A 27,573-nucleotide genomic window follows, 5' to 3' on the forward strand; every position below is an offset into this window, starting at 1 on the left:
GGGTTTTCTTGGCTGAAGGATCTTTTATTTCAGTTTGAGTAAAGCAAACGACTACACAACCCCTCCGTGCCCCAAAGAGAAAGAGAAAGTGCGATCACAGGGAGCCGACCCGATAAACATTAACCTCTGCGTTTTGGAAGGTGCTGTGCAGAGGGAAGAGAGTTACAACATCTCCTTCAATTAAACTATAGCTCTGGATCCTGCCGAAACTAGTTTTGCAATAAGACCAGCTCCTTGCAACAAGGCTTATACATGCTGTGAATTCCAGTTCTTTCCTACCTTTCAGGTCGGCATGATCATCCCGCTTAGCCTGGCGAAAAAATCAGATGGAAAGAGCTTCTTGATCACTATCAACGTGGATAGGGTTTAAGTTACTAAATGTTAGGCAAAGGGCTCGGGAGAACGCACCGTTACCCTTGAGCCATCCAGTCACTGCAGGGAAATGGTTTTATGCACTTTCTTTTCCTGAAGGTGCATTAAAAAAAATAAAAATAAAAAAAAATACAGGTATATATAATCCGAGCCAAAAAGTAAAAATAAATAAATAAATGCTACTCCTGCTTGCAATTCATGCGTGTCTGCCTCGTACAATGCAGTCATCCAAGGCTGAACAGCCCCAAAAAGAAAAGATATCCGCGTGTTAGAGGACGAGGCACTTGATCCCGCCTGGGTTACGATCCCGATAGGAGCGGAGTGTTGAAGAAGCGCAAGCCATTTCCAAACTGAAATCAATTTTTACAGCTGCCAAGCGGAATGATCTGGAAGCGTTCCAGGCCGAAAGGGGTGTGTAGCTGCATCCCGGCATCGCACAATATGAGAACGGGAGGTGGGTTTGGCAAAGGACCGGTTCCCCATTTAAAAACAACAACATCTCCCACTGCTCCTTCCCCCGGCCCTGGAATTCTCTGGCTCTCTCCTGCGCAGTGGGCGGGAACCTGGGTGTTCTTGACAAATCCTTCTCCCCTGCACCTTTTTTCATTGGTTTTAGGCTCAATTTTACTTCTCCCTCCTCTTCCTCTCCCCACCAGGCCTGCAGCTGGCTAATTGTTCATTAGCAAGAGTTCGGGGCATATCCAAAACTTTGGGGATGGTTTATGCAAATCCTGCACCTTCATTTTTTCCCCAGCTAAACCGGCACTGTTACCAACCGTACGTTAGAAAGAAACCAAACCAAAAACCCCAAAAAACCACACACATTGTGGGCGAGGCCACTCAATATCATGAGACTCCCTTAAAATAATGTAAATTTCAAACTAATAAAACAAGGGGAGGAGTTGCCTTTCTCCTTTCCCAGTGCATCTGACACACGTTTGCTGTTGTTTTCTGCAAATGTGAGAGTTTTCCTTAAGGAACCAAAGACGGTTGAAACAAAATCAGCTCGTGTAGGTGTTTGCTGAGATCTGTGCTAGATGACTGTGCATGAAAAAAGAGTGATTGGGTTAAAATCAGGGCCAGGTCTTGCTGTGGTCCCCCAGTCCCTTTGCTTTTACATCATGGTCAGGGCAAGAACAAGAAGGCATTGAGAATAAACCTCAGTTTCTTCCTATCCTATGGGGTTTGGGAAAATAATGCTATGAAGGAAAAAAAAAAACGAACTTGGAAGAGAGGAGGGGGAAAAAAGGCAGTGCTCGGAGGCACCTGGGCAGTCTCAGGGCTGGGGCCCCTGGGCAGCAGGTAACGGCAGGTGGCGGCACCCGCACGCCGAGCTGCCGAGGGCTGGGGAGAGAAATCACACTTGCAAATCTCCAGTGGATGTTTTCACAGCCTTAAAATAGGGTCAGCTGCCCCCAAGCAATCCCTGTGAAAAACACAGGAAGGGTGACTGGATGGAAGGAGTCCCTTCCTTAGTTGGCTAGCGCGTCTGCTGGGCATGGCCAATGATGGATTGGTTCTTACCTATCTCTAGCCTGAAAACAAAAACAAAAAGCAAAACAAACTAAGAAACATATTGAGGGCGATGGAAAATGATCAAAGCTCTTCAGCTTGCTTGCGCAACTGATTTGTGGAAGGTGTTTCATAAACATTTCATAAGAAGGAGAATTATGAAGAAAACATCTCCCAACCTGCCTGCAATTACTGCACAAACTCTTCCTTACCAGTAGGAAGAAGGGGAGGAAAAAAAAAAAAAAGAAAAAAAAGAGTACATCTGTTTTGTAACTGATCTGTGAACTTTTGGCAAACATTCGGCTCATGAAAACATCCTGCAGACATATTGCAAAGCTGTAAAAAGCCAGCCTTACACGAGGAAGTTGGAAAGATTCACGTTAGCAGCTCCGATCTCAGCGTGTGGAAGGCCGTACCCCTCCGACAGACAGACAGACGGACGGACTGACCCACACCTGATCCGATGAGGCAACAGCAGGATGCCATCCGTTGCACAGGGCTCAGGCTGCAGCCTCCTGGGGTAACCCAGCGCCGCTGCCAAGGTGGCTTGGGATGCTTCACGGCATTCCTGTGCTTACAGGATCAATTAGCAATTCAGCTAACGAGCACCAAGCAACCAGCCGTGGTCCCCAGGCCAGCAAGCATCTGCTGCTGGCTGGGAGCACTTCACGGGTGACATTAGTGAAGAGGATGGCGGAGCAGTGCTAAGGTGGGACGGGCTGATTCTGCACCCTTCTGGGATGCTCTCCCCAAACCCAGATAAGGGGTGCCCCTACCCTGCCCGAGAGAGGCAGTGAAAGCCACGCCAGCCTCCTCCAGCAGCAGCTGCGGTCGTCATTGTAAAACCGGAGACAATCGGATTTGTTGTGCAGTTTCTATTTAGACGGCAACCTCTTTGAAACAGGTATTTATCTGCCCTCGTATCTGGCTTATCTGAGAGTCAGCAATTCACAACTGTTTAAGACTTGGACTTGCTCACATCCCTCCCCCTGCAGCTGCAAAGGGCTCCGGCTGTTGGGAAGAGGATCGGCTGCGCAGAGGCTTTGGAGCCGACTGCCCCTCAGTGAAGGAGAGCAGCACGTTTCTTCCTGGGCTGAATCACTCCCAAAGCATTATTTCACACAACTGGGTTGCCTGAAGTCAAGGGAGGAAGTCTTACGATGGAAACAGGTATCAAAACTGGATCCAAGGCTATTGCAGCTAAGCCTTCCCACCTTCCAATGGCGTAAGTGTACTTCTGTGAATTACCTGCACACGTGGGCACCATAAAATAAAACACACACTAATAATGAATTATAGCAATAATAATAATAATGGGCTTGCAATTACTATTTCCACATGTACAATCCTGCACATGCACTGAGGCTTAACAGACACTCAGGAAGAAAGCAGAAAGCCCTCCTGTTAATAGGACAATATTCGCCCTATAAAATTCGGTATCCTTTCACGGTGAAGAGTGGGATTTTCAGAAGCTGTCAGCATGACAAAAGCAGAATTAATCCCACGCTGAATGCTTAGCAGACAATATCCTAAAACTCAGTAACGGCAACACACTGAAAAATTAGAATGTAATCCCTAACCTCAACACACCTGCATCAGAGCTTTGAGGCGTTTGAGTCTGTTAATTGAGGTCTGATCTGATACGCTTCACCCTCTGAGCTGCAGCTCAGGACGTGAATGGCTGCGCCGGAGCCGTAGTAAAAGTGGGGGTGGGAAATCAAAACTAAGTGTAACCGAGCTACACGCTTCACAAAGGGAAACAAACAGAGCCACGCTCGGCTTTGCGTTCGCAAGCCTTCTGATGCAGCATTTCCCAAGCGTTTCTGCTTTGAAGCAGAGAAGAGGAAAAAGAAAGAAGCCATCCCTCTGCTCCACGCCGGGCGATAAGCCTCCAAACGATCACGTGCAGCACAGCAGGCTTCCAGAGCAGCCACCAGGCATGGGAAAGGAGAACTGAAGGCAGAGGTGGGGTGAGCACCTGCCCCAAGAGGCTGTGCTCACGTCTGTGCTGCCTCTGCACGAGCCCCAGGAGCACAGCGAGGGCTTGGAGTGGTGACCTGTGGTCGGAGAGCACCGAGCTGGCAAAAGGATGCTGGAAAACAACAGCTTGGAGCATCTTCGCTCTTGCTGTTGGTACTCAGGCATGTGGTGCCTTCCCTGCCAAGGCCTGTGGATGTGCCAAATTGGAAGTATTTAAAAAAAAAAGGGGGGGGGGAAGGGGAAGATGCCATTTTCTTGGTCAGAATGGTGAGAACCTCCAAACAGAACATGGAAAACTGTTTTATCCATAAAGGCTGCGATTTCTCCCACGGCTCCGCTCCAGGACTCTCCTCCCCAGCCCTGAGCCCCAGAGGTGCTGCCATCGCTGCTGCCCCAGCCTCGCCGAGCGTTGCAGCACTGCTCCTGCATCTCCCGATTCCACTTGCCCAACTTCCAAAGCTCTCCAGAACTCCACCTCTGCCTACACCTTTGCGCTTATCTTCCCCGCTCCCACCCTGGGCCGCATCCCTGCCCCTTTCCTTATCAATCCGATTTCACACATGCCAGGCTTCGTTGCTTCTCCCATGCCCTCCTGCATGCTTGCACAGGTTCCCTGGAGCCTCGTCATGTTCCTGTTGAAGTCAGCAGCAAAATTGCCTTCTTGGTCTTTTATGGGGGCCAGAACCAGACCTTTAACCAATTCCCTACGTGAAAAATTTCCCCTTTCCCGTGAATCCCTTGCCTAGGGAGGAGCAGACCATGCTGATCCTGTATTCTCTGTGCCCTCTGGCTGCCAACCAGTCAGAAACCACCTAAATACCTGGCACTGCCTCCCTGCTGCACAGCACCGATGTCCCCAGCTCAGTCATCCGCGCGCAGGGCAGGGCGAGACGCGGGAGTCGTGGCGCAGGGAGCCTTCGCTTTCCGCCCCATCCCACATTGGAAAAGGAATGAACTTGGAACCAGCCGGCTCCCGTGACTGGGGCTGGCTCCATCCCAGCTCCGCAGGTTTCTCTGATTGGTTCGGGGGAGTTTTGGCACCCGCCGCCGCGCCCCGGGGAACTGGGACACAAGGAGAGCAGCTAGAGGAATTGCATTAAGCGCACACAAGTCATATAATTAAAAAAGAAAGGGAGAGTGAGAAAGATCAACTTCACTGGAGAGTATCGCATAATTTTTCGGTTGGGGTGGAAGGAAGGAGGCTGGAGGTTGAGGGAAGAGGGAGCCGGTTCTCTGCTCCCAGCTCGGGGGCTCTGGCATCCTCCACGTGCTGGGGAAGCAGGCGAGAGGGTGTCCTGCAAGAGAAAACCCAGCATCTGCCTCCCAAGGGGCCGAGCAGCTCCGGCTCACCCACTGATTTCACATGGAGTGCTGGCACATCAGCACCTCTGGGCCGGGAGAAAGTGCACTCTGATGTCAGGCTTCCAAAATTAGAGGCCTTGCTTGAAACCCCATCACCTTCACCTTTTTATGCTATGACTTGCCCTTCTGCAAAATGGGTGCAGGGCCCCACCCTTGCTGGGTGGTGCAGGCTTTTGATTGAATTCTTGGAGCTCACCAGATGAAAGGCCTTCAAGAATTTGGAGTCTTCTCCTTATTACCGATGAGCCATTCTCCAGCAGGCAGGAGAGTCATAACCATGCACGGTAGTTCATGCAGCTCACCACTTTAAAAGGTGCCAAGCAACCTAAAATGCACCTTGACAGTGACATCCATGCCCTGAGCTCAGTTTCTATTGCGGAAACAATCAATAGGTCGCTTTAGTCCATGAAACCAGGGCTTGTTGCCTGCAAGCTTAGAAAATATTCACTAAAAGACGATAGCCCAGCTGAGCAGGGAATTTGGACAAAGAGACCAGTCTGTCTCTGCTTCATCTCTAAGAGTTTGGAAACAGCAGCACAAGATATATTGCTAGTGGACCAAGGCAACAAGTGTGGGCAATACCTTCTAAATACAGGTTGCTCTTTGGGAGCCTGGAGCAGGAAAGCAGGAGTTTGTGAACGGGCTGTGGCTGGATCTGAGAACCAGGCACAATCCTGCCAACTCAGGAGTGATGCTGGGCTGTTGTCAGCAGTTATTGGCTAAGCAAACAAATCTGGTGACTTCAATCCATCCCTTGGGAGCGGAGGGTGTGGGGTTCAGAACCTTTCCTCCTACTTCTCTCTCTTTTCTCCCCTACAAACTTTGCAAGAGAGTCATCGGCACGTTTTGGAGTTTGTTCCCAGCAATCTCATCTGCAAGGCTCCAAAACAAAACTAGCCTGCAGAAGAGGTTCCTCTACATATCTGTCCTAAGCAAAACAGGGCCATATATAGAAACAGAGGACTTTCCCTCCAGCCAGGGCTTTCTCTGATGCTTTCCCAAAGGGCTGCATTTCAATGAAGAACCAGCACACATACAAATTTATGCAATCAGTCTATCCCTAGGACGGAGCAAGGGAACTTCAAAAGGGAAAGGCCAAGGCAGCGCTCAGCTTAGATCCAGTGTCAGTCAAGGCAGATATGGACAGCTGGGCCCACTTCCAACTCGGGAAGGCTCAAGAGATGAAAAGCAGATGCAAGACTTAGGCTGACACCCTGGGGCAATGCGGAGAAGAAGAGAGAGTGAAATCTGAATTGATCCCCAGAGGGGAGAAGGAAGCAGGATGTGAACCTCCCCTTGAGAGGAGGGCAAAACAGGACTGGGATGGAAATCTGGAGGGCAGACTGAAACCTGAACTACCCACAGGGAAGAGCCAAGCAGGAACAGAAATGACATATAGGGAACACACGAGATTAGGGGGGAGGTGGGAACTCAAAGTGGAATGAAAAACTATGAGAGAGATCGCCGGGGGGAGGGAAGCCCTGATTGAGCAAAATTAAATCTGCAGGGAGTTTTGCATCCCAGATATTAATAACAAACTACCTAGCAAGTTGGGCCCTTCTTTCCACCTTCAAAAGGATGGAGGGGAGGAAGAACTTGTCTGTGGTTGAGCACAAGACTATGAATCAGAGAATCGGAGTCCGTATCCCAGCTCCGCCAGGGAGCAAGGCCCTGGATTACAATAAGCCTCAATGTCCACAGGCAACTCTCCCGTAAAGCATCCACTGATTTCAGCAGCAATCACAGTGCTCAGCATCTTTGGGAAAAGCCAGGGAGTCAGCCTCTGTCTGCCTCATCTGCAGGACAGGGTTAAACACCTCCCTACCTTCTGGAGGATGCTAAATTCATTAGCAAAGAACCTTCAGACGTGTGGGCGGAAAATACCCAGCAAGGTCAGGGCGTTAATGGCTCTGAGGAAGGGCCACCTGTGATTTCACATCGCAGATGCAGTTTGCCTGCTTTCCTTTCTCACATCACAAATCTACAGGTCATCAGCTGTGAAGGCCTGAGACAACTCAGTCTCTTACCTCTAAAAAACTGTTGGAAGCCCCCCAAACCTCAGAAATTCAAGGTCTATCAGAAAATGACCCTGCCAGATACGGACAGGGCAGGGAGGTGAGGTTAGAGAAGCAGATCCTGGGGTGGGGGGGAAGATCTTTTTGGAAGGGAAGAATTTTTCCAATAGTCCAGTTCCTCACTGCTCTTTTGGGGTATACCAGCAGGCACATTCAGCTGACCCCCCCCCAAAATCTGCTTGAGTACCTCTGACTGGGAATCTTAAGCAGCTCAATTGCTTGATGCTGTCTGGTCACTGGAAGAGAAGGGGTGTGAAATCTGTCCCTTACCATCATAAGGAACAAATTGGCACCGAGTACGACCCGATGTGGGAATTTAAGCATAGAGCTAATGTGCACGTGAAATACCAGCCCACTTCAATCGTGTATCGTGCCTCCTGAATTTACTCTGGATGCTTCCCTTTGTGCTCTGAAGATCTCTCCTGCACCACCACTACACCTCCCAGTTCCCTCCTTTTCTCAGGTAAATCCTTCCCAAAATCCTATTTCTAGGAGGCCTGTAGGAAAGGGCTGTATCCACATTACACGCCCTAATGGGTGTCAAACAAAGAAAATAAAGTAATAAAGAATCAACAGGAAAATTCAAGCTATGCTGAGCCCTGGGCTACTCAGGCACATGAGTGCCTGCAATATTGGGAAGTCTCACGGCAGGATCACCTCTGTATTGGTGCAAATATCAAACCTGTCATTATCATTAATGAAATGACAGCCTGTCTGCGAGGGTTAGCCTTCTGCTGGAATGAAACTGCAAGACGTATTTGGACGCAGAGCACACACAGATCCTTTCCTGCCCTGGTGAGGCACAACCTTTCAGCTTTATTTCACTCTGTAGCTCAGCTCTGTGCTTGAGAGCATGAGGGGCTTGGAGGGGACATCTCGTTCCCTCCTCTGGAAGGAGATGTGAGCCTTCAACGGCAAGGGCCAGCAAGTGTCACAATCCTACACATCACTTCCCTGGTGGAAAAGAAACCAGTGATCCTAAATCTGTTCTTCCCTAGCTATGGGTTGATGCACGGCACTGGGTGCCGACGCGCACACCATACACACAAGACCTGTTTTCTCCCCAAACCATCAGCCCTGGCTCCTTGTGCGGATTGCAGAAGGCAATGGAGTTATAACTCCAGAGAAAGGGCAAGTTACACGGCTCTCCAGAACAGCTCTCTGCAGAGCAACAGAGAAAACAAACAGTGCAGTATTTCCCCAAAGTGTGACCGCTGCGTTTAGCAAGGGGGGAAATAAAACAAACCAGACCGTCAGCACCTGGTGAGGGTCACCACAAGACAGAAGAAAAGCTCTGACTCCAACACTTTCAGCCGGACCTTTCCCGGTCTGAAGACTCTGAAGCCACCACCGCCGAGTTCCTCGCTCCTCTCCTTGACACACTCTGGACACGATCCCAACCCATTAAGAAGCAGATGTCCCTATCCAGGTTGCCAGCACTGAAGGTGAAAGTTTATTACGCTCTCTTTGCATTTCCCTTGATATAAACAGGAAACAACAAGCATTAGACTCCCTAAATAAAAAGCCAAACCAGATAGGCAAGGCAGAAGATGCTTCTTTTTTCCATACACACCCTTTCCCCTCTCATTCACATACAAATTACTGTTGCATCCAGGTGGGAGGAGAGTTTAAGCGGGGAGGGGGGGGAGTGAACATTTGCCAAATAGGTTGAGGGATCAGAAGGCAGCTTTCTCATAAGGCACAGGGCTGACCCACAAACTGCGAGAAAACCTCAAACTCCGCAAGAGTTTCCCTCCTCCCCGTTCACTGGGTGAGAGCAGCCGCAGCAGGGAACGGGTAGGCAAGTAAGGGGTCTAACCAGGTCACTCCACCCTTCCCTTCCTGCCTGGAGCATAACAGGGGAGGGAAACAGACCTGAAATGTAGGCCATCTACAAAGACTGGGGGAGAGGCTTAAACGATGTGAGATTTATGATCTTCAAAGTGATTAGCGCCCAGCACTCCAAATAAAGTCAAAGAGAGCTCGGCAGCTCTCGCGTTCAGCTTGGAGTTGGGTTTCAAACCATGCTGCTCTGGCTTCGGTTTGAAAACCTGAATTGCAAGGTAACAAAAAAAAAAAAAAAAAATACACCCAAACCCCAAACCAAAATTAAAAACCCACCAACCTCCACCCGTAATGAAAGAGCTCGGCATCTGGTTTTACATGAAAACACTTTGATATTCCCGTATCTCCCCTCTTCCTTTTTCTCATCGCTCGGCATCTATTTGCTGAATTGAAGATAAATTCACCAATAGCTGAGGTCAACCCGAAACGTGAGTGTACAACCGGTGTGCGTTTGGGCTCAGTCTGGTTTAAAATAATACCAAGAATGGCTCAACTCGCCCTGGAGAGGGCCAAGAGAGGGAGACAGAGAGCCACACTGCCTGCAGGTCCTGCACCCGCTGCGTCCACTCACCCACACTGCTACAGCCTGGATTTATAAAGCAGCTAAAAAACACCACCAAAATGAGCTTATTCGGAGCTTTTTGCTTTTTTACCCTTCATCAGTTCCCCATCTGGTTTGCTGCTTGGTGACACAGGTGTGCTGGCACGAATGAACGGGACTTTGTGGTGCCATGCAACCACAACCTCATTTTGGGGGCAGGACGTTCAAATCGAGCAGACTCTGGCCCAAATCCTAGTGACTACGAGGCTGCCTGCCTCCTTTACCAGCAGCTCTCATTCAGTGGCATGCAAGGGACAGGGACCTTGAAGATAATGAGTCCAATCACCAGCGGGTGTGAACCAGCGCTGCTTCACCACCATCACTAACGTCTCCTCGATTAACCTCAGCCCAGGATCCAGTTCTAACATCTTTGTGGTGTTGCCATAGGAAAAGTTTGCAACATGTAACGATCTTGTACTTTCAGAGCTTATTTCTATCTTGAGGGAATTTTCTTTTATCACTCGTTATAAGCAGATTGGATTCTTCTCTTGGCTTGTAGAAAGCCTGTGCTTTGGGCTCTGCAATCCACAGAGCTGGAGACACAAGACTTTTTGTTTTCAGCTGGGTTTTCCAAAAACCTGGAAGATGGCTGAACGTGTTAAGACACCTTTGATAGGAAGTTACAACCCACCCAGAGCCGGAGCAGCCAAACCAAACAAACAAACAGCAGCTTGCTGACATCTGTCGGACCAGAGCCACCGAAACAAGCTCGGAGGACAGAGAAGTCACGGGAGAGGCATCAGCTGCCCACCTGCTGCTAGCAGGAAGCCTTTGCAAAGGATCGCAACCCTTGAACTCGGGGAAGGCAAAGCTGGAAGCAGGCAGGCTGCTGGATTGCTAGGAGTGCCAACATCTGCTTCAAACGCTAGTAATTGTCCGCGGAGCTGCAGCCCTGCTGGCTTTCCTCGCTCCAGCTCCCCAGGGCGCTGCAGCAGGTGGGTGCCTTTGCTCTCCAGACCTCCTCTTTTTGTTTGCGAGCTCTGAGCCCAGCCCCACTGACGGCCACAGCAGTCCTTGGCTCTGGACTCGGCACGTTTTCTCACGTCTCTGCACAAATTTGGGATCTGGGGAGGGCTGTCACCTGCCTCCCCTTGCAATTCTGCTTTGAGGTTCAGGGATTTCAGAGAGCCAGGTGTGGAAGTCTCAGGCACTCCATGAGACAGGGGTTGTTTTCAGCTGCATGAAGCCAGAAGATAACATCTAACAGCAAAGACAGCAGCTCGCCAGAGCCTCACGTGCTGCAGCCAGGGCTGCTGCTATCAGACACGCTTGCATTTATCTGCTGTCCCTTTCCCCACCGTCTTGCAAAGAGGAATCTGCCGTTGTAGGCAGGCCTGGTCTTGACCCAGGCACTCCAAGACCTCAAACCACCTCATCTGCAGTCCTTGCTGATACTCCTGTGAGTCAGCCCATGCTCCTAGACTTGCATACCGCAGTGCTTTCAGCACCAGTGTCGCACACAGTGCAAATGCATGGAGCTTTGGGGCGGGATTTGCACGTTCGCCAGTGTAACCGAGGTCTCTTTTGTTTCTAAATGGCATCAGAAAAAAATAAAAAGCCAGCAAAGGCCTCAAGCAAAGGGTGACTTTAAGAAACTCTATAATTAACTGAACTTCTATGAAATGGCAAGGCCTGGAAACCAGAAGTTTTATCTGCCACGCTGTCCCACAAGGGGAATCAGGAAGGACTTTTGTGGCCTGTTTAATAGCAGCTTGTGACCTAAGAGTTTGTATCTCCTAGCAGTAGCTGCCTGGGACTCAGCAAGATGAGCAGTTAACGAACTGTAATTCAAGAAAGCCGGAGAATCCGGGGAGCATCTTACCTGCCTGTTAAAGTCCAGCCCATTCTGCTCACTTCCTACAACGAAACAAACAGAAAAAGGTCTCAGTATTAATGGCAGAGAGCATCCATCCAAACCTCCCACAACTCACGACCACGTAACCAAAGACGCACTGCTTGCCCAGCACACTTCAGTATCAGAGCAAGGAGAGGAGCGGGGAGGTGGAGTCGATGTGAAAGCAGCCAGGGAAGCACGAGGGCAGCTTTTGCAGCATTTGGTGGTACCAGACTTTGATGGAGTTTTTCTGCTTGGGAGACACCCGGCCAGGCAGCACCAGCGGGGGAGAGCTCACCGACAAAGGGAGCTTCCAGCGGGGGTGAACTGGAGGATATTGCAAATCTCCAGGGAAATCCAGGAGCCAGGAGCGTGCATAAAGCAAGAGCTAACTGTGGGAGAGGCTAGCAAACAGGTGGCCGAGGTTGTTAACCAGGGATCTTTAGGAACCTGTGTGGTACCAAGTAATTACGGGATATCTAAAGGAACAGAGGGTGCCGTGGGGTTGTGCGCAAGAGGCGTCTCCTTGATTCCAAAAGAGATTGGCAGGCACAGGGGGAAAATCAGACAGGTTTCAGCCTGAAGGTACCGCACAGGCCCTCACTCATTCCCCTTTGATGATAAACATCCCCCCCCCCCCCCCATCACACCTGCCAAATTCATCAAGAACATCACAGAGGAAAGGCTGTGCGCTCCACAGATATGAATGCTTTAAGGGATTCCACGAAGCCTCTTTAGTTGCAAAGGCAACCCCAAGAAACCCCTTCCCTTTCCCTTTGCAACCCATCCCCTAAGTCATTCTCTTCCAGCCCAATTGAGTTTGTGATAAATACTCTGAAATTGTTCACATCCCACCACCACAGGCCCCCGGGGGCCTTTTGCTCCTGTTTTATTTTATTTTATTTTATTTTATTTTATTTTATTTTATTTTATTTTATTTTATTTTATTTTATTTTATTTTTTTCCAGTATAACGTTCCCCATGAAGCGTAGCCCATGCCCTGTGATCTGATCAAGCTTCAACACATTTTCGGGACTTCATGGCTCTTGCAAGAAGTTGGAAAGCAGTTCGGGGAGGCTGTGCAGGCAGGAGTGCAAACCCAGGAGTGCAAACCCAGCTCTCCCATTGACTTGCTTGCTTTCAACCGATCAAGCCTCTACCCCGAGCTAGCAGGCAGTCCTTCAGCTCGTGCCATGCTCGTACTATTCCCCAGTGAATCACCAGGGCTCTGAGATCCTCAGGGGGAGTGTTCTCGGTACAATTACTCATGGATGGCAGAATGCTTTTAGAGCCGACTCGAACCATTTCATGGCACCCTGTTCTCTGCTATCTAGAAACTGCTCTGCAGATTTTATCTGCAGCACGTTAACAGCAGCAGCGTTGGAAACTGAGCTGCCTTTGTTGCTCTCGTTAGGCTGAGCTGCAGGTCTTCGTTATCAGGCACAACCAGAGCACGCCGTTGCCCCCCGCTCCAAAATCTCTATCCTCTCACCACCTGCAAGTCAACCCCAATCCAGGTCTGCTCCTTTTTCCGCCAGCCCGTCTGCATTTCTGCTGTGCTGCAACCTGCCCTCCCCTCCTGGCTTCCTCCCGACCTGCTTTTCAAAGCTTTCTTTCTCTTCCCAATCTCAGGTCTTTCTCTTCTTCCCCGCAGTTCCCTGCTCTTGCTGCCACCCCTGACCCACCAGGGACTCGTGAGCCCCCCGGCCGTGGCCACTTGCCCCCTGACCACCTCTCCCCGGCTGCTCCCGCCCCAGGAATTTGTTCATTCATTGCGCTCCAGCTCCAAGCCCCGAGAGCCAACGACTGCTCAACTAAGCGATGGGAATGCTGATAGCGCTAATAGATGATCGCAATCAGCATCCACACACCTGAGCGGGGCTGCGTGATGATCTTCAAGGCCTGCAGTTTCTACCTTTGCAACCCACGGGGGGTTGATGCAATCTGAGGGCAGTAGCTGAAGGGGAGAAAGGCAAGAAGGAGAGAAGAAGGAAACGCAGTTCCCAGTTGCTAAAATAGAACAGGAAGGAAAAGGTAATCTTCTGCTTTCTTGGATGCGAGGCTTTCGCTCACGTTCAAGTGCAGCATGTTGATGAGGCAAGATTCAAAGACCTGGAGGGAAATCCCTGGGTCCCAGTGCTGAGGGCTCTGAGTCACCACCGTACATCCCTCCTGGAACCCGGGATGCGCAGCTGGAGCACAGCTTCGTGCTGCATCCCTACCACCACGAGCCAAACTCTCCAAACGAGGCTGCCAAAACACACAGCAGGTTCAAAGCGCCCAAGCTCAAGCTCTCCAGCACATCCCTTCCTCCTCTTCCAAGCCTCCCACCTTTCCCTTTTCCCTCCCTGCACCAGCAAGCTCAGCCCTCAGACTTCTTTTTCCCTTCCTCTCCTCCTTCCAGCCTCAGCACCCTACACATCCCGCCCCAGATGAGGGCAGGTGCTCGGGAATACCTCATTTTCCGTGACAGTGGAACATGCTGGAAATATGCATGGAGATCAACAGGAACCCATTTGCAGCTTGGGTGTCTTAAGTCTGAGATAAGTGCCCCAGGCTGTCTTGGTAGACAACGAGGAGAAATAGGCACCTCCAGAGGCCATTCATCTGACCTATCTTAGACGCCTATCTAAGTCGAGATGAATGGCCCTCTGGAGATGACAATTTCTTTTTATTGACTACAAAGGGACCCAGGGGCAACTAGTTCAGGCTTAGATGTCCAATAGTGTGATATTTAAAACTGGGCGAGGTGATTTCTGCTCCCAGTGGTTATGTAAATGGGGGCTGGATACACAAATCTCTGCAGCTTTTCAGCAGGATCAGTGAGTGTTTGCGCGCAGATTTATTTGCAAACAAATCTCATCTTTTTCTGTTTCAGCAAAAGCTTGTGTGGCGAGTGAAATTAAAATGACTTCATCTGCAAGCCAAGGTTTGGGTGTGATAGGGATAACAACTCTCTTGTTCCAGCTAAATCGCTGACTTTCCTACAAATATTTTAAAAAACAGGCTGCTTTTCTCCCCGTTTCTATCAACATCAGGACCCACGCTGAAGGAGTCATTCCTCTCCTTAAAGGAACGGGATGTTCAAACAGCACGGATCTGCACTTAAGATTTAATCTCTGCTAGCTCCAGGAGATAAAAAGAAAGAAAAGTGTAAGTGGCGGCAGATTCTCAACTGCTGCAAACTGCCAGAACGCCGCTCGTTTTGGTGGAGCTCCGCACCAGCCAACAACGTGCTCCAGCTACGCCAGCCAGGCACCACGGCCCTCCTTTCCTTCGGCTGCAGCAAATTTGGGAAGCTCTGGGATTTAAAGGGAGCAGGGCTGCTTTGAGCTCCTCGCTCTACCTTTCCCAGGAGCTTCCCCATCCATTGCCCTCTCCGTGGGTGTCCTGGACGGAGGGGGAGAGGCAGCGATAAGCTCCGCCGGCTCCCCGCAGCACGGCAGCCGAGGGCCGCGCTGCTCTCCTTGGTTCACCTGGCAGCTGTTTTGCATAGCACTGGCATCAGATCTGGTGCGAGTTTGCCTGGGGAGGTTTCTCTGGGGATGGGAGCAGCAGCTCAGTTCCGGACGGCTTTTCCCCCCACCCCTGTTGTTCCCCCCCTGTCTGGAAGGTTTCACGTGCTGTGAAAACCGAGCCCCCGCGCCCCGTCGCAGCCACCCCGATTCCCACTGGAAGCTGCCCAGCCAGTCCGGCTCTTGAGGATAAAAGCCCAAACCATGGCAGAAAGGAAAAAAAAAAAAAAAATCAAGATCGCAGCTCGGCTTCGCCTCGGCGAGGCCAACACATGCAGGAACATGCAGATGTCACCCGCGGGCTGTGACCAGCCGCCCGTGGCTTTTCGCCCCGCGACAAAGCAGGGCTGCAAGCAGAAGGCTTCATTCCCCTTCCCACCCAGCCACACGCTTGATGTGCCCCGCAGTTTGATCTCGCAGAAGGGACAGGGAATGAGGAGGCGATTTCAATCTGCAGCAGGTGTTGGGGAATTCCCACAGGGAATCAGTTTTCTGCCCGTGCATTTGGGAGGGAAATTCAGAACAGCTGAACGGCGATGGGGGAACAGTGCCAGGCAGACACCGGGCAGGGGATTCAGGCTCAGATGTCTAACTTTTAGGTGTCTAATTCCCAGCCAATTGCTCTAGGCTGCCTTTACAGCCACGGAGAGGAAGCCGGCGCTTCCAGAGGGCAACTCACCTCGCCCCCAAGACAGAGGGCAGAGAGATGAATCACCTTCTGCTGATGCCTATTTTCATCGCTGACTCCACAAGGCGCCCGGGGTGAGGAGGTCAGGCTTCAGCCTCAGAGTGCTGAATATCTCAAATTAAGATTAATCTCACCTATCCTGAAGTATTCTGGCACCCCAGCTGATAAAGCACAACGCCGTTAGAGATTGACAAAGCAGGCCAGATGCAGAGCACCTTTCAGTACACGTTTTCTAGAGGCTAAGGAATTAACTCGTTCACGTTGACTGGTGCAAGAATCCAGTCCCACACCAAAAACACAATGTAAAGTTAAAACAACATCCAAGAGCAGTTAAAGAGAAGAGCAGCGACACTCATTATCGCTATGAACAACACTCGAACCACACACCGTAAATGAAGCAAAACATTCACCTGCACTGAGATGGATGGGGTTCTATTAAGCCAAAAATATTCAGCTCCTCAGTAATTTAACTCGCTTTGGATACTTGAGCAAACACCATCAGCAACCTCTCTGCCATTCCCAGCAGCCAGACCAGCCACTTCTGCAGAACTAGCAGCACAAGCCCTGGCTGGGACAAGCTCTCTTAAATCACCTTGTCATCACTCCAGTGGCTGGCCCTGATTCCCCCACCTGTGCCCAGTGGTAATGGGGAGCAGAAAGCGCAGCTGAGCAGACACCACTTGGTTCCCTGCACCCTTACCTGCCCAGCCGGGATGCTCCCTGTTCCCAAGGTTTGCTCCAGAAGTTTTACTTAAAAGGAGCAAGGGAAAGTCTGAGCGGGATGGGAAGTTCTCAAGGCAGCCAAATCGGGCTGCAGCTTTCCTGCTGTTTGCACTAACAACACAAACAGACCAAACCGGGGCATCGGGGCATCTCCATGGGAAAGTCAGGGCTGGTTAGCAGGAAAAGTGAATGCGTGCTGGCTGACTCAGTGAGAGGGCTGCACGGCTGCAGGGGAAGCTTTCGCTGAAGGCTCGAGCGTTTCATTTGGGTGGAAACCCCCTGGGACATGAAATTGCCTTTCTTTTGTGAGCCTCACGCAACTCCCACCTCCTGGTGCCACCGCAGCTCCGGGCACGATGTACCCTTCGTGTGGGGCAGGGCGTGGGGGGAACGCAGGACAGCGAGTGTGGGAGACTCGGGCAGCTTCCAGAAGGAAACCCGAGGGCAGCAGTTGTTCCCACGGAAAACATTTCACCTGCAGGTGTTGGGAGAGGGCAAGTCTCTTCTCTTAGACCAGAGGCAAGAGGCAGATCAGACCAGCTCTTCCTTTGCCCCTCTAATTCAAGTCAAACCAGCCTTTTGTTCCCCTTTCCCCTCCCCATCCTTTTTTATCCTCTTCCATAATGGGATGTTTAAGAAAAAAAAATAAAATAACCCAACCTCAAACCCTAATCACCTTCATTTGAATTTCAAATATCCCCCTCCTGGCCTCCCCCACGCCCCAACTGACTCGGAGCTGGGAATATGGAAATTTCTCCTGCTTGCCTTAAATGTGGCTGTGCTATGAAAATCATCAGCCTTATGCAAATCCTGAGCAGGCCCAATTGCCATAGCAACCAGCTGTTTCCAGCCCGGCTGCTGCTGCTGCTGCTTTTATTTATTTGGGACTTGTCCTGGGGCTGTTCGTGGCTGCAGGGGAAAGAGAGGAGAGAAATCCTGGAGGCTCGGAGGGAAGGTTCACCGGGGAGAGCTCGCCTTGGCGAGCAGAGGCACGGCCAAGGACGGGGCTCGGCGTGGGGCTGGGGAAGGCCAAGTTTCCTCAAAAGTCTTTGCCCATTTCCAGCCCTGTCTGCGGAGGTAACGGCAGAAGAAAGGGGAAGGCTCAGCCTGGGCATCCCTGGGCTCGCCTGCTGGGGGGTGTCTGCGAGCAGAGCAAAGCCTGAGCACCCCCCGACCCATTTCACACTGCTGGCGTGGTTTGGGCACGTTTCCTTCTACCTGAGCTGGAAGCAGATGCCGAGGTGAAAGCCTCCGTATCCTATTTGAGCATAAGCCGTGAAGTTTAAAAGAAAGCCCTCCCAGCAAGCCCAGAGCCCTACCACAGCCATACGACAAACACCGGTGACCCCAGCCCCCAGGAGAGCTGTGCCTGCAGCAGGGAGCTTATACCTGGCCAAAATTGGGGGGACGAGCTGGGGACCCCCACTTCGGGGCTGAAAATCCCATTTGCACAGGGAACAGGTGGCAGAGAGACTGAAACGAGGGCTCTGGTCTTCCACCGTGTGGGTTTGATGCAGAAAGCATGGACAGACATCAGGAGATGGGGTACCTGGAGGGGCCTGGGGCCTGGTGGCAGCGTTTGGAGGTGGGCTTTTACCTCTTGCTGCCACCCTTCCACTGCCACAAGCTGGCTGGAGTTGAGCTGGGGGAGAGGAACGACACCCAAAGGAGCATCCCCCCTGCAAGAGCAGATGCATCATAGCTCCTTACCACTTGGCCTGCCTTGGGGTTCAGAGGAAAGGCTCCTCCTGACCTTCAGAAGAAGGGAAATCTGCTCTACAGCTTCCTAACCCACCAAGAAACGTTTCCCAGGCTGCGAGGCCGAGACAACCACAGTGCTGTTGCCCCTTTTCCACCTCCACGTGCCCTCCCCACACAACCCCACTCCTCGACTCGTCTGTGCACACTGCCACGCCACCATCCCAGGCAGCGACACCAGCTGCTTTAGGGCCATGGGACCACTGTAGGGCAGTCCCATGCTGCCTGCAGCCCCGCTCCCTTCCCCGTGCACCGGGATGCCCATCGCGCACCCTGCCCTGGGCTCCTGGCAGCCTGTCCAGCTCCCCGTGTTGCAGGGTGGGGAGGGAAGATGTTCGGAGCGCCCGCAGCTATTCAGTTACCGATGGTTGTGTTTGAAGAGCTTCCCTATCGCCCTTTTGTTAAGGCTTTGGCTTCCCCCCCATAGCCTCAACAGATGAAATCAAAGGGAAGTAGCTTTGCTTGGTGTAACCTGTTTTGATCAAGCAGATAAACGGGGAACAAGTGTCTGACACAAACAAACAGACAGACAGAGGCAAGTCCCACCTCAGCATTTTGTTGCATCAGATACAGAGGGCTTAGATAAACCACAAGAAGGGGGAGATCTCTGCCTCTCGGCTGGAAGACCAGGGGCGACACTCGGCAGTGCCAAGCCCCCACAGTTCCCATAAAAAAAACTCAACCCAGAACTTGCTGGCATGGCTTTCATCAGTTTAAAAAGATGAAAAGAGCTTGCAGCCAAGCGCAAAACTCGCGCTTGTCATTACCCCCCATGGAGTCCGCGGGGCTGCCGGCGAGCCCAGCCACAGCCTGAGCTGGCAGCGTGCAGGAAAGGGCAGAGAGGATGGCATGGCACGGCATGGCACAGCTCCACGGGCATAACCTGAGCATCTCACACACGTGCCACGATAGGAAAGGCAGGGGTGAAGCAAGGGAGGGCTTAGGATTTGCAGGAGTGGGTAGGGGATATCCTATTTTATTTATTTTTTTTAATTATTATTGAGGTCGTGGCTTTTTCTACCATGGCAGAACCTCGCTGCAACCAGCAGGCAGGGGGATAAAAGGAATATAAAGAAATGTAGAATTTTGGAGGAGATCTTACTAAAAGCTTTGAAGTGTTTTTTTGTTTTGTTTTGTTTTTTATGAAATTGGTGTGGATAAGGAAAAATAAAAAAAGAAAGGAAAGAGAAAGAAAGAAAGAAAGAAAAGAAAGAAAGAAAGAAAGCAAGCAAGCTTTCCTAGCCTCCTATGAAAAAGGAAAAATTTTGAATTTTTTTCTCAAAAAAAGTCCCACAATTATTTTAAACACTTCCAAAGTAAAATAATGCCCCAAATTACCCTTTTTTTCCCCCTCTTAGCCTAGAACTGGCGGAGATATGAAAGGATGAGATTATGCTTCTGCTACTGCCACTTCCCATCAGATCTTTAGGCATCAGTTTTAGATCAAGGGCTTGGTTTACAAAAGCATTTTGGCACCCAACTCCCTTTTTTTTTTTTTTTTTTTTTTTCTTTAATATTATTATTATTTTAAATTCTTTTTGGAGCCAGTCTACATCTTTTGGTGATGAAAGGCCTTTGTAGATCTGCACCTAGAAAGATTTCCAGCCCTTATAAGCCGTAATATTGGTAGTTTGGTAACTGCCCTCTCCTTCCAGGGGGGAACAAATTTCCTGGGGAGCAGTGCATTGGTGCAATTCACTGGGAAATGGGTCTTCAGTTAATCAGAAATTGGAAAATAGATTTTCCCACATGAAACTGGTAAACAAAACACTCTTGCAGTAAATATCCCTCTAACAACGTGTATCGGGGAAAATAAAAACGTTCAGGGAAGTTCAGCACAAAGCCCTCTGTTGTTTGTAAACGGGATGCTCGGGAAGAGGGGAAAAACCCAACAAAGGGGCGGAAAAGCTTTGGGGCAGCATCGAGGCAGCCCTCGGTGGGCTTGGCTGGTTTTGAGCCCTGGTGGGGCTGGATGAGGCCCTGAAAGACACCGGTGGCAGCAGGGCATGGGGCTGCTCTGGCCCCAAATCTCCTGTAGGGTCCCACCACCTGCAGCCTCTCATCCCAGAGCCCCAACGTGTGTTCTTGTAAGGTCTCCACCAGTCCCGGTGGAGGAAAGCCTTGGAGGAGAGCCTGATTGAGACAAGTTGCTTGCATCAGTCCGCAGGGAAGTGTCACTCTTTTGTAAATGAGGGAGATTTACTTGTTCTGATTTCCCTGCCTGATTTGAAGGCTCCCGGAGCAGTGCTGAACATTTTTGTTATTTTAAAACAAATTGCCTCCACTTCTCCGCATTCTCCTCTCAATTACCACTAGAAAGAGGTGCTACAGCTCACACTAATGGCTGTCTGGGAAGCTTACACCAAAAACCGCATTGCACCCGGCCAGCAGCCCCTGCTGGGGCACAGGGTGCTTGGGGAGCCACTGCCTCCCCCTTGGAAATGCCCCCAAAATGTGAGCGGGGAGCTTTGGAAGGGCTCGGGACACGCTTGCTGCCGGGCGGCGTTGGATGATTTATCTCAGAAAACCAGCTCGGGGGCAGCTGAAAGCCATGAGCAGAGGCTGACCTGACCAAAGTCAAGTGGAGTTCACGGACGGACGTGAATAGAACCAGATTTTATCTCTGCCTTAGATTATGTCAAATAACCCAACTTAAGGGCTCGGAGGATTTCTTGACCTCAATGTACGGTGTAAATAAAGGGGCAGTTTTAGTCCCATTAAAACATGCCTAGGCTTCTCTGTCTTTACCAAGATATCTCTCTCTCTCTCTCTCTTTTTTTTTTTTTTTTTCCTAAATCCTCTTAATCGATAAAAGGGGAAGTAAAATCATCCCATGTGAAGTTTTAAGCTATTGTTACACATGCCCCCACCCCAAGCTTAGGGCTCTTCATGACTCAGAGAACAATTCTGCATTGCCTCTATGAGTTTTGGTTTTGAAGAGTGTTTATTTCCATGTCTATAGATGAGTCTCACTGTTTCTAATAACCTTTCTTATATTACAACTATAACCAGTGGGTGCTTAATGCCTTTCTTATTGCTATTTATTTGCCTAGAAAGGAGGCTGACCATAAGCCACATCCTCAAGATCCTGCACTCAACCCACTGCGGGCAGTGGCAGTCAGAAGCGATGCTGGAAAACATGACATGGATTTTTTTTGGGGGGTATCTCACACCCTGTGGCGGTGCAGGAATTGGTAGGCAAACTGGCAGAAATCAGCAGTAGTGCCAGTGCTGTTATCTTCATGGGATCACCCAGTTCTTCAGCTTTCCATCTGCAAGGAGAGCTGAGGCTTCTAGCCACAGAGCAGGGAGAGGCTGAGCATCAGATGGGAGTAGTGGGAATGAGAAACCCAATCACGCCTCAAGAAGAAGACCAATACATTTTGGCTGGAGCTACCAAGCTGGATTTGACTATACCAGAAGTCCCTCCCATTCTTCTACATATACGTGGCCAAAACAGGCTTCGTCCCTGGGAGTTTTGTCTGGGGAAACATTCCTGACACGAACCCTGCGCACAACGGAGAGCTGTTTGTGCTGAGCTGAGCGGACCAGGACCATTTCGGTGCCATTATTCATTTGGTGAGAGAAGGGAGCGTATTTCCATGCTCAAACCTCAGGGCTCTCCCAGAAGGATCTTGCATGCTGATCGAGATACCGATGCAATCCTAGCCCAGAGCGCATTCTTGATCAACTCCCCGGCTGGCTGGAAGGACGCAAGGCAGCAGCAACAGGAGCAAAGCACCAGCAGAAAGTTCCAGCACCTGAGCCCTCCCGATCCCTTTCCCTCCCTCGGTGCCCCCCCCCGTGTCCCAGACCCTCCTTACCTGGCTCCACCTGGTCGGGCTCGTGCCGAGTGTCTGTGGAATCCACCGCATCGCCGCTCATCTTGATCTCTGGAAAAGATGGCACAACTGATTTTAATAACAGGTCACAGTCCCAGGCAACAGGCACATGTGGCTTCCACTAAACAGCACAAATGAATGTGTAATTATAATAAACCATCAGACTTTCAAATTTCTGATTCCTCAACATACAGGCACTAGAATATTCATCAGCTCTGAGGATGCACTTTCCCTCCTGTTGCTCTTTGCATCCCCCCTCGCTCCTTTCCCCCCTCCTCAATTCGCTGCTGTGCCTCTCACCTCCTGCGCTGCAAGGGGCTCGGGAAGCACCAGGAGCCCTCCCTGCCCCGCTGGCCTCTCCCCTGAGCTTTATGCAGGCTTCCCAGAGCAGCCAGTGACACTGCCACACCTGCAGGGGATCCCTCCCAGCTTTCTCCCCTCTCCCACATCCCTTCCTTTTTTTTTTTTTTTTTTTATTTGGGGATGGTGCAGCCGGGCCAGAGCTTGGTGCTGTGCAGGGCGCAATCGGCCAGGGCCAGCTTTGGAGATGCAGAAGCAGAGCAGGATGCTCAGGGAGGGAAGCAAGCTCTCTTCTCTTCTCTCATCTCCTCTCAAACTCAGCTTGCTCTCCCCAGAACACCTCTTGGCAAAGTGCTGCCCCGCACACACGTGCTCACAGCCCTCTCAGACCACAAAGCAATGTCCCCAAGGAGAACACTGCCACCACGCTTCCCTCCATCCTTTCCAAGGCCAATAAATTTGTCATTTACCCTTGAAGTGATGGCTGCCACCACACCCGGGGCCACGTTCTCCTTCGGGGACAGCTGAAAGAAAAGGGTGGGAATAGTCAACTTTGCACTGGACTGCTCCTGCCTCCTTAAAAGAGGCAAAGTACACACTGGGTGAGAGAAGGAAGAATATCTATTCAAATTCAGTCGGACACCCCCTCACCCTCTTCTCCCCTTTGCATGGGAATTTTAACTCTTTCCAGGCTGGCTGATTGGGGGGGGGAAAAAAGATAAGAATACATTTTTATAAAGAGCCGACCGAGTGATTTGCATGTGCTTCCTGCAGCCAATCCCGGCCACAGGAGGCATCCGATTTGCATCGGGGAATAACAACAGCGTGGAAGCGGGGCGAGTGTTTGCTGTGGTTTTGCTGGGGTAGAAAAGGCAGGTGGAAGCCTTCTTAAAGGCATCATGCAAACCTTTTCCTCTCTCCTATGTGTGCCTTGCGTTATTTCCAAGTGGCCAAAAGGGTGAAGAGAGACCCATAAGTTTTTATTCCACTTTCCCTCTACTACTCACGATGAAGCGGGCAGAGTTTTCATTTATTTATTCCCCCTCTGTTGAAACTTCCCGTGTGCAAATGGCAAACTCTCTGCTTTTTGGCCCAAATGGAATAACTTTATTTAGGCTAAAACTTGGAACCTTTTCCCTCAGTAAATGACTAAAAGAAGCAAAAAAAGTAAGATTTTACGCCACAGGAGTGCAGCAACATCCACGCACTTCAGAAAGTTCCTTCCCTGAAATTGTCTAAGCAGCGAGGGAGGAAAAGGAGAGAGAAAAGTGTTGCTTTTCAAACAATCCCTCTGCAATTAAGACGTGAACATTTAGTGGGGCTTCTAAGCATTGCTACTGCGGGAAGAGTAATTATCTTCAGTTATAAACATCTTCTTGTCTTGTAACACTGCCAAGGGACCCTAACTTAGGCAGTCTACAAAGCACAAAGTTTTGCTTGCTGCCAAGAAGAAGCTTTAAGAAAAGCCAAGTTTTCAGAAAATAGGGAAAACCTTTACCCGTATAGAAGTTTGGCAAGAACGGCTGCACGTTTGAAAAAAAAAAAAAAAAAAAAAAAAAACAGAAATAACAACAAAAAAACCCTACTGCAAGCTTCCTTGTGGGCACACAATTTACAAACGTGCCTTAGTAGAAGAAAATTATCTCATCCCCAGGTCCACGGGGGCAGAGGGAGGGATGAGCAGCAGTTGTGCCTTGCCCCTCTGCATGGACCCAAGCACCCTCCTGGTGCTCTGCAGGAGCCTCAGTGACCCAAGGGAGCCAATTCCCACAGCCCATGCACTTTGTACTGTGCATGGGCAGTAAAATAAGCTGGCTGGTGCTCGGAGCCCTGTCTCTTTTCACGCCAGGTGAGGCCCTAGGCTGCCAGCAGCCACCCTCAGCCCCCAGCAGCAATAACCCTGCAGCTGCCAGTGCTTACACACCAGCTGTAGGCCATCAGAGAAATCCCCTCCTCCTGCAGTCAGGAGATAACGAGGTACCCGTGATGCTCTCACGCAGAGCAGAAGAGTTTTAGTGTCACAAAGAGTCAATTTCCACTCATAAACCTGCAAAAGTTATTATAGTTTAAATACATTGTGGGGGAAAAAAATAAGCCAACAACAAAACAGGAAGAAAAAGGAAGACAATTTGATTCTTTTGATCAAATCCTGCTTGATAGGAGTCGTTTGGGGCTGCCCACCTTTCAAACACCTATGATAACCTTGCTGCAGCAGCCATCCTCCAAGGGCTCCTTGAGAACAGGGAGCAGATGCAGAGGGGTGACCCACACAAGTGCAGCCAGGATGATGGAAACTCCTCCTCTTTGTCCTCTGCGTTAAACCAGGGAGAGCGAGACACAGCTCAGCTGGATTTGAACCCCCACGTATGGCAAAATTTCTAAAGACTAAACGGGCTGCGAGGCTTTGAGGCTAAAAAAATATGTAGGCTCCTACCACACCGCTTTGCAATACACCCAGGCTAGTAAAAATATACAGGCAGGCTAGTAAAAAAAAAAAAAAAAAAAACTCTGGGAAAAATAATGCAACTTGGGACTGCCTAACACTTAACCACAGACCTATTAGGAGCCGCCACTGTGGCCTGGGCCATATTAAAAATGTGCTGCTCTACCTCAGTTAGCAAACATCCCTGGAGAAGAGGCAGTCTGGTCTGTTTACCCAGACCAAAGAAACTCTACCAGTGCAGACAGTTCTCTGGGGATATATCTGCATCTATATTTTGGCTGAAACAAATGGTGTCAGCAAATAAAGCTTTCCCAAGCCCTTATTCCTAGTAGTTGTCCTGACATGGGCACCAGAATAAACCAGCCTGGTGGCTTTAGGAGGAAAAAACGAAAGCCAGTGGTGGTAGCAGGGAGAAGTTGGGTTGGCTGGGGCCAGCACCTGGAGCCTGGTGAATTTTGCTGCATTTTCTGAGCCCGAGCCCCCGTGGAGGCTGCAGGAAGCTGAAAACACCCAAACGCCTGGGGAGGAGGAGGAGGAAAGGAGGAGAGGAGGAGGTTCTGCTGGGGGGAGCCTCTGCGTGGGAAGGGGGCGAGCAGAGCAGAGCCCCCAGTCCCTTTGTGCAGTGGGGATGAAAAAGGGCTCGGCACCCCCAGCCTGAGCACTCCAGCACCTTTGCAGCAGTGGGAATAAGCTCCCTGGGCTCTGGCACGTGAAAGCAGCTGGGCCCAGGTTCGTCTCTCTCCCTGCAAAACCACGGCGTGAAGCTCGGACCCCTCGGAGGGCAGCGGGGTGGGATGCTGTGGGGGCAGGTGGGCTCAGCGCGCACCCAGCGTGCGCAGCTCCCGGCCAAATCCACCCTGGGAGCGGTGCCGCCGGCTCTGACAGAGGGCACAGTATCGATTTGGGGAATCTTCTCATGAAGAAAGAGTCGCCCACAAGCAAAGCAGATGGGCGGAGGGGAGCCTGCGGGGGATGCGGCCCCGAGAGGCACCGCTCACGCACGCACGCCCATCGCAGGTGCTCGGACGAGTCGGGCTCGCACACCGCGCCGGCACCGCCAGCCTCCTGCCACCCTGCTCGGCCTGCACGTGGCCCCCTGCCCACAGCACCCCCCATGCCACAGAAGGGGCTGTCGGGATCCATCCCGTGCCGTAGCCCTGCTCAGCTCTCGTGCCAGCACTGCCCTCAGCCCCACGTGCTCGGGATGTTCCCTATCCTCCAGCACGGGGGCTCAAGAAGAGGGCAGGAGCTGAAGTGGCTCTGTAGGATGAGCCCCAGCTCCATGCAGCGCCGAGGCGTTTGGCAGCCGTGGCTCTGCTTCCCCTGCTGCTTGCAGAGACGTGAGGCTGTGCCTCCGTGTCAAAGCCCTGCAAGGCGCGGATACTCCTCCTGAGTGTCCCCATTCATTCATTCCTCGCTCACCTCACCCTCCCACAGCTCTTCCCTGGCTCATTTTTCCCTCTTTGTCATTAACCTTCCTCCTTCCAGCCCAGTCCCATCCCTCGCTCACACTCACCCACCCCCTGCCACCCGTTCTGCATCCCTCAGGGATTTTACCCCCCTCTCACTCTTCCTGGCTTTATCCCAGTGACTCAGGACACCGGTCAGGCACTACCTGCCCATTTTCCAGCTGCCCAAGAGATATTTGTGCTCTGCCCCACAACCCACGTTGGGGCTGGCAGCCTGAGCAGCGCTCCCAGGCTGTGGGCACGGCTCGGCAGCCCCCTAAATAGGGCCAGGGCAGCATCCATCCCCCAGCTGGCTCTTAACCAGGCACTGGCTGCCGTCACCGACTCCAGCAGAAGAGAAGAGGAGGGAAAGGAGGGAGGAAAGGTCACGGGAACCGGAGCAACCCCATTTCCTGCCCGAGCCCACGTTTCATCTGCGTGGTGAGCCCCAGCCCGATCCTTCCTCCAGCGCCCTTTACCTGCGTGCACAGACTCCAGGTTCACCATCCTGCTGGTGGAGGGAAATCCACGGTGCGCCCAGCCTCCTGCCGTCAGCCCCAGGTTGCCAGGGGCTGCCAGTTTGCCCTCCCTCCTCTGCCACCCGCTGCCTCTCAAACCGGCCGTGGGTCCGCTCCCCAAGGGACCTAGAGCTCCATTGCCTGTTGCCATGCAGGGCCAGGTGAGCATGCGGCGCCGCGCCACGCCTCGCCCCACCTCCGGCTCCCTCGGGTGCCCTGACACCCAGCAGCCTGGCGCCCGGCCCATGCAAAAGCACCCATTTGCATATTAGTAACTCGGGAATGGATGAGTCCCTGCAGCGCTACCAGGGTGTGGGGTGGGGTGGGAAGGAGGGAGGAAGGAGGCGCTTCGCCCGCCCGCACCGCCTCGGATGCGCCCCGCAGCACCTGCCCGCCGGGCTGGCGGAGAGGGGCTTCGTGGGGGCTTCGTGGGGGCTTCTTGGGGTTTTGTAGGGGCTCTGACACCAGCCCCAAAGCCGTCTGGTGAGGGGAAGGAGGCTGCTGGCTCCGTCTTTTGCAGCTGGGAGAGGCATGAAGCCACGCTGGGCAGCACCCAGAGGGGAAGGTGGCAGAGCAGCCCCCCGCGAGGCGGCCCCTTCATGTTTTTTTTCTGATAAATTTTGGGCTCTGCTTGGGTTGAGCTCATGAGTGTGGCCTGCACGGTGTGGTCTTTGGCTGCTGTGGGGCTGGGCTGAACATGAGGGATGCCATATGAAGCGCTCAGCACGGGGCAGAGAGGTGCCCTGCTGCTGCTGAA

General features: G+C 51.6%; 1 protein-coding gene across 1 annotated transcript in view; it reads right to left on the reverse strand.

Annotated features, from left to right (window-relative positions):
- Positions 1–26,985, reverse strand: part of POU2F3 (POU class 2 homeobox 3) — a gene marked incomplete at its 5' end in the record, with an annotated part of 39,399 nt that extends 12,414 nt beyond the window's left edge. The window contains 4 exons of the mRNA XM_082778159.1: positions 11,570–11,604; positions 22,090–22,158; positions 22,878–22,931; positions 26,778–26,985. Coding sequence (XP_082634285.1) covers positions 11,570–11,604; positions 22,090–22,158; positions 22,878–22,931; positions 26,778–26,985 — 366 coding nt within the window. The remainder of the gene's footprint in view (positions 1–11,569; positions 11,605–22,089; positions 22,159–22,877; positions 22,932–26,777) is intronic.
- Positions 26,986–27,573: the final 588 nt, after the last annotated feature.

The sequence above is a fragment of the Aythya marila genome (assembly GCF_965140915.1).
Source record: "Aythya marila genome assembly, chromosome: 23".
In the NCBI taxonomy this organism is placed as follows: domain Eukaryota; kingdom Metazoa; phylum Chordata; class Aves; order Anseriformes; family Anatidae; genus Aythya; species Aythya marila.